General features: G+C 41.2%; 1 protein-coding gene across 6 annotated transcripts in view; it reads right to left on the bottom strand.

Moving 5' to 3' along the window:
* Nucleotides 1–620: 620 nt before the first annotated feature.
* Zscan29 (zinc finger and SCAN domain containing 29) overlaps nt 621–7,341 on the bottom strand; it is a 13,797-nt gene continuing 7,076 nt past the window's right edge. For 3 of the 6 annotated variants that reach the window (XM_033764968.1, XM_033764969.1, XM_010624828.2), the window contains exons 5-6: nt 6,769–7,239; nt 621–2,254 (exon numbers count right to left, since the gene is read on the bottom strand). In XM_033764968.1, coding sequence (XP_033620859.1) covers nt 1,419–2,254; nt 6,769–7,239 — 1,307 coding nt within the window. In that variant the 3' untranslated portion in view covers nt 621–1,418. Of the gene's footprint in view, nt 2,255–3,673; nt 5,590–6,768; nt 7,240–7,341 lie in introns of those variants that run through there. The other 3 variants (XR_780391.2, XM_010624831.2, XM_033764970.1) reach the window with 3 other exon arrangements.

Here is a 7,341-nt window from a genome sequence, read left to right as displayed (position 1 = left end):
CTTTTTTTTTTTTTTTTTTTTTTTTTTTTCTCATACAGGGATTGAACTCACAGCAAATTCTAATGCACTGGTCCTTAACAATTATGCACAGTGTTATTACCTAGATTTCTCTACAACTGTGCACTTAAACTTCTCTACATATCACCTGTTTTTGATAGGACAAAGGACATTGAACTTGTGCTACATGGGTTCATATTACTATGAACAGATAATTCAGTATTCATTTAAAAGATCAGTGGTCCAAAAAAACATAATTGAAAAAGATCAGTGTTCATAGTTATATATGTATGTATTTTGGAGGGTGGGGGTTGGTACCAGGGATCAAACGCGGGACCTTGCGCTTGGTGAGGCAGGCACAGTGTTGCTAAATCCCCAGCCTGATCAGTTATATTTGAAGAGCTGCTTTTAATTGTGTACAGCTGAGTGTGTAGATTGGCCGCTACACTGACCAAAGATATTCTCATCTCCCCTGCCATTACAGTAGAAGGTTGACACAAAGTGGTCCATTATTCCCACACCTGGGTACATGGCAATGTCTTCTACTCCTTAAAAGTTAGTACTGAGCGCCTATGGGGTGGATAACACCATACCAGGAGTTTGGGGTATAGGGAAAGTGGATGATTCCCTGCTGGCAGCTTTAACTTCTTTCCCTAACACCATATCCGGCTAGCTTGTTTTGTGGTCTTCTAGACCATGAAGGACATGAAAAATCAAACTAGACCATGACAGGACAGTAAGAAAAATCATACTAGATGCTATGAATGTATTATTCTGTTCCACCCTTTCTAGGATTTGGAAAAACTAAGAAATATAATATTTATGTAATTGTTTCACCATTCAGAACAACTGGTTCTTAAGATGATTCACAGGCCAGAACCATGGTGGACATTAAACTCTCCTTTATGGTAAATGAAAAATATGCATGACAAATGTCATTCTGAGCCCAAGCTTAAGTGAACAGGAAAGGGCATTCAATATTTCCATCACTGTACTGAGGAAGAACAAGGCCTATTTAATGAGCCAAGCCTCACAACCTCTCTGAAATGCTGCTGGAATAGGTTTTTCCAATTGAAATACAACTGACAGGATAAGTAAATTCACAGATCTACTGTTTTGTCCATTAAGGGAACAGCATAGGCACTGACAGGTAAAATATGTTCCCCATCAGTTCAGATGCAGACAAGGAGAGGGACTAAAATCTTTTCATTCTTAAAATGACTGCCTTGGGAATTTGGCTGTAGATCCAGGAGAAGCATAAGTAACAAACACAAGCATAAATTCCCAGGAGTACTTCCTAAGCCAGTTGGGCACAGAACAGGAGATGGCTATCATTACTGGAACACTTTCCAAACAATATATAGAAAAGAGGCTGCTTCCTTTAGGGCTTACTCAGGCACTGGCTGTGATACAAGCTCTCCTCATGTGTGGATTTCCCGGTGCTTATTTAGGGCAGAGCTTTTACTAAAGCACTTGCCACAATCGTGACATCTATAGGGCTTCTCTCCTGTATGGGTTCTGTGATGTGCACGTAAGTCAGAACTCTTACTGAAACTCTTCCCACAGTCAGGACACACATGGGGTCTCTCTCCCGTGTGTATCCGCCGGTGTGCACTTAAGTGAGAACTGTTATTGAAGCTTTTTCCACACTCTTCACACTGATAGGGCTTTTCTCCTGTATGGGTTCTCTGGTGAATGATAAGGCTCGAGCTCTGATTGAAGCATTTCCCGCACTCACCACACTGATAAGGTTTCTCTCCTGTGTGGATTCTCCTGTGAGTGATGAAATTTGAACTGTCACGGAATCTTTTCCCACAGTCAAGGCACTTGTAAGGCCTCTCTCCAGTGTGAATTCTTCGGTGTCTGATCAGGCGTGCACTCCGACTGAAGCTTTTTCCACAATCGGCGCATTTGTATGGATTTTCTACCTTATGGGATACCTGATCTATGAGACAGGAGTTTGGGCCAAACCTTTTGACACATCTGAGATATTTATAGGGTTTCTCTCCCAAGTATGGTCTCTGATGACTTAGGACTTTACCTAAACTCTCCTGTGAGAGGGTCAGTTTTCCTCTCTTCTCCCTTGGGGTCTTTTCCCACTGTCTTCCAGATCCATAGTCACTCTCATTGCCTTTACCTTGATTAAGATAATGGAAAATTTTCCTTTCAGATCTTGCAATTAATGTCCTGTGCAGTTGTACTTCCTCAGAAATATCTCGTTTTAGATTCTCTTCATTTTTAAATCCAGCCTCAAAACCTGACATAAGAATAGAATTTATAAAGTTACCCATTTCCTTAATTAACAGTGCCAGGACAAAGCAAACATATGAAAATATAAAAACGAAGGAACTTTTGATCCCAAATTACTGCCATTATTAAAATCCCAGAGTTTTACTCCCTACTTAGTAACCATCATATGCTTCTCATCTACCTAATTATATAGAGCAGGCTGATATATTCTTTTTTTTTGCAGTTCTGAGTATTGAACTCAGGACCTTGCACTTGAAAGGCAAGTGTGGTGCCACTCAGCTAAATCCCTGGTACTCTTTTAAATGTTCCAGGATCATCAGAAAATCCTTTCAGTATAGCAATGAAAACTCACTAGGTTTTAGAGAACACTATGGTTAGAAAAGACACTTTGTAATGTATTTTTGTATTTCCCAGGCTTATCACAGTGTTCTTGTTCATGTTCTTTGCCAGTAACTAAAGGGATTAGAAGGAAGTTTCCCAGGAAGACTTTTTTGGGAAAATCCAGAAAGAATTTTCATGAGTTTCCTTCTCCTCAAATTCCATATATGCTGGAAATAAAAACAAAAGTAGAAAAACATTTGGCATCTTTCAAAGAATAAAAGGTCTTCAGAGAGAAAAGCTATTAGGAAGCACCTAAGACATTTTCTTTGATTACAGAAAAATACTCACTATATGTTCTAAAAGCATCTAGTCTAATGCCCAAGTGTTCTGCTAGGACATTTTTTTCTTTTGGTATCGGGGATCAAACTCAGATCCTTGCCCTTGCGAGGCAGGCGGTGGAACCACTGAGCTAAATCCCTGGCCCTAAAACAATTTTTTTATATTCTAAGAACCAAATACCAGGCTTGTATAATCAAATTTTTTTCTTTGTACCAGGAATCAAACTCAGGACTTTGCACTTGCCAGGCAGGCACAACACCACTGAGCTACATCCTCAGCTCTATGATCAAATTATATTGTACCACTGAAGCCCAGTATTTTGTAAAATGAATAGTCACTAATAATCGGAGGGGGTTAGGGGTGACAAATATCAGGCTTCTTTGGACTTATACTATAAAAATTTACACTTAGATGTTTCAGATAAATTTTTGGATTCCAAATTTGCTGAACTAAATCTAGGAGCAAAACAATGCTGAGTGTCACTCTGTGTATGCACCCCTAAAGCAGTACCTCCACCCAGAAGCCTAGTCTTATTAGATTAGATTAACACAACCTTAACTATAGTGGTACCTCGGTTCACGAACTTAGTTCATTCCACAATTCCAGTCATGAACTGAATTGGTTGTGAACCGAATCAAATTTTCCCATAAGGGTCAATGTAAATAATGTTAACCCATTCTGAACCACATGTATTTTTTTAACCACAAAAATATGAAACAAAGTACAGTGCAGTACAGTACAGTATGAAGAGAGAGAGAACACTAACCTTGCTTGAGGCAACTTCTGGCGTGGAGGACAGGAAGGTGGGTGGGAAGGAGATTATTGTTTGGAGGGGAAGTCCCCCTCTATAAGGACTTTGAAATCTCTTTTAGGGGTTTCCCCTTTTCTTTGTGTCTTAGCAGCAGGGTCAGTTTTGACGAAAAATCTGTCTAATGTCATTTTTTCCTGTACTGCATAACCCTCTGGAAATGAGAGACCACATGATCATTAATCAGATTCACTCTACACATTACAGTTATGTTGGGGTGGTTGTTTCTCAAAAGAAATCCTGGTACTCATTCCATTTTTTCCGTAATGGGTTTTATCCTATCAGTCACTGCTAACCTCCTCCCTGTCTTCCTCTTCCTCAGTGGAAGGCTCCTCAACAAGCACCTTCTGCTGCTCACTCTGGAGTTCAGCAAATTCTTCCATCATCAGCTTCTCTATAGTCTTTGTGGTTTTCCTCTATGTCTGCACTGTTGATGTACAGACCCATACTCTCACGTGGACACAGTCCCCTCCACTACCTGTACATCACACCTTCAAAGTCATGTTCAGCAACATGTTCTGGCCACAGTGTCCTCCAGGCTGAGATTAAGGTCTGGCACATAATCGCTTCCCAGGCTTTGTCAATGAGGTTGATGCAGTGGAGGACACTGAAATGTTTTTCCCAGAACTCTTTCAGAGTCAAGGACATCTTTTCAGTGACATTAAAACACCTGGTGAAGAGCACCCTTGTGTACACTTTTTGAAGTTGCAGATCACTTGCTGGTCCATGGGCTGCAGAAAAGGAGTTGTATTGGGAAGAGCTACTGGGGTGTGGTGAGGGGAGTCATATACAGCATCTGTATCATCCACAAAGGCTGGAGGGTGTGCTGGGGCAGTGTCCATCAGAAGGCAGCACCTGTTAGGCAGTTGGATGTCAGAAAGATATTTCTTAATGGTAGGTATGAACATTTCATGCAGCCATCCCATGAAAAATTGCCTTGTGACGCAAGCTGTCACATTGGCCCTCCACATTACAGGCAGTCTGGCCTTGTTCACATTTTGTTCCTTCAGTGTATGAAGGGTCTGGGAATGGTACACCAGGAGTGGCTTAATCTTCAGATCGGCACTTGTGTTCACACAGCAAAAGAGTCGATCTGTCCTTCATGGTCTTGTGCCCCAGCAGTGCCTTTTCCTCCTGCGTGATACAGATTTTATTTGGCATCTCCTTCTAGAAGAGCTCATTTCACTGCAGTTGAATGCTCACTGAGCATTATATCCTTCGACCTTCATGAATTCTGTGAATTCTTTCTTACTGTAGGCTTCTGGCCTTGTCAGAACTGGAAGCGTCACCATGTCTTAGCATACTGTGGATGCCACTTCTCTTGCGGAATTTATCAAACCACCCTCTACTGGCTTTAAATTCATTACTTGTTGCACTTATAGAGGGGTTTTCTTGAAGTAAATCACTGTGCAATTTCCTGGCTTTTTCACAGATCATAGCTTCACTAACTCTATCACCTGCCAGCTGTTTCTCATTCAGCCATACTAACAAAAGTTTTTCCACCTCTTCCAGTGCTTGTGTCCTCTGCTTGGTTAACACTGTTACTCCTTTTGCTACATCAGCTCCTTTGATAGCATCTTTATTCTTCAAAATAGTTGAGATTGTTGACTTTGCCATCTTGTACTCTGAGGCCAGATCAGTCACACGAATACCATGCTCATGCTTTTCTACAATTTCCTTCTTCAATTCAATGGTTATTTTTTTCAAAACCTTCTTACCATTCTTGCTCTGTACATTCTTGTTACCTTCATTATTGTTCTGCATGTTCTTGTTACCTTCATTACTGCTCTGCACTTTCTTTTTACCACCACGCTTGCTCTGCACTTTCTTTGGAGCCATGCTGGATTGAATAATACTGTACAGTACTGTATGTGCTAAAAAGCAAACAAAAAAGCTTCACAGCAAGTGTGCACAGGTCTATCTGTGACTGTAACCTCGACTAAAGGAAGCCATGACCATGTATCAGAGCAGGGACGATGGCTGCGTTTGTGTTTGTGCAGGGAATATGGCCCAGTCGTGTTCGTCACCCAGTGTAGAACTCGCAAATGGGAGCAAAATTTTGCCAAACACTTCCGTTTGCAAACAAAATTGTTTGTGAACAGAAGCATTTGTGAACCAAGGTACTACTGTTATGTGAATATGTATTGTGAGCCTCCAAGAGAGCTATTTAGAATTTCCCAAACCTAAAAGTCATTTTTTTAGTAGAACATATTATCCCATGTGATTCTCCACGTAACATCCTTAAAGCATTCTGATGTAAAAGATGGAAGTAAAAACTATTATTTTTTGAATACCTATTTTATGTCCAGGCACCGCAATAGGTGCTTCACGCAGTTACCTCATACATCGTTCCTGTGACCCCCGTCTTATTTGTTTTTTTCTTTTTCTTTTTGCAGTGCTAGGGATCAAACCCAGGGCCTTGTACATGTTACAATTCTATCACTGAGTTTCATCTCCAGCCCAAGGTCTTAATATCTAAGCAAACCTGGGAGTATTCAGTTAAACAACACAGCCCAGATTCATATACATATACGTGGGCAGCCATGATGAAGTATTTTTTCATATGTAACAGCTGATATTTATGTTGTCAGTTCCCACAGAGACTTCAGACTCTGCAAAAGTATGTCTGAAGAAAAGGGCTGTCAGGCTTTCTTATGTGAATATAATCAACATATGGCTGATATACAAGGTGAAATCTGAAGAAAACATAAATGAGAACGAACTTTTAAAATGAACCCATGTCATGGGTACATGACATGCTACTTGGGAAATGTTAGTTTTCAGGTTTCCAAGTAAACTGGAATTCTAGCAGCTCACACATCTGTGACAGTTAATTTACAAAGTTGGCAGCTATCTCAGATTGATTGAGGCCAAAGTCACATGAATAATGTATCCCCACTGAGCTGCTTGGATAGGAGACATGGACAAGGGATAAGGTAGACAAGAATCCAAGGAAGCTGGGTAAGGAGGCCTATTCTCAATCTAATGGTTTTTCTCCTAAATCCTATTTCCTCCCTTTTGCTTCTTATCCCATAAGAAGGAAAGAATCTTACCACTGGGGCTTTGGAATAAGACTGGAGCACGGGTTAAGAAAGCCCCTGGGGGTAACTCAGTACCCTCTTCATTGTCATCAGAATCTTCCTCTAGAGCCTCTTCTGTGTCTGTAGCTTGCTTCTCAACTTCAGCGTCACTGGTCCCCCAGATAGGGCAAGAAGCTGTTTCCTCTTCCTGGCCATCACTGGATGGAGCAGCCGCTTGGGCACTCACCAAAGCATCCATTTCTTCAAAGAAGGGGCAAATCTCTTGTGCTTGGCCATTTTTGACCTTCCGGTAGCTGGTTTGTAGGCTTTTAAACTTGGTCCGACACTGCTCGGGGGTCCTGAAGAAGCCATATTCCCATAACCTCTCAGCCACTGCTCCATATAACTGGCTGTTGCGGTGACAGTTTCGGAGGGCTTCATAAAATTGAGTCTCACTAAGAATTGCAAGGTAAGTCTTGGTCTCTTCATAGCCCCAGTGTACACCTGCCACCAGGAAAGAATTTCAGCACCACTTAATCCACAGCTTTAGAGCCTCAATTCCCCAGTTTTATCACCTCCATCAAAAAAAAAAAAAAAAAAAAACTG

Source organism: Fukomys damarensis, unplaced genomic scaffold (assembly GCF_012274545.1).
Source record: "Fukomys damarensis isolate Sample0158 unplaced genomic scaffold, DMR_v1.0_HiC HiC_scaffold_17, whole genome shotgun sequence".
Taxonomy (NCBI): Eukaryota; Metazoa; Chordata; class Mammalia; order Rodentia; family Bathyergidae; genus Fukomys; species Fukomys damarensis.
Note: the sequence above shows the minus strand (reverse complement) of the source record. Positions and strands in the feature narration are given on the sequence as shown.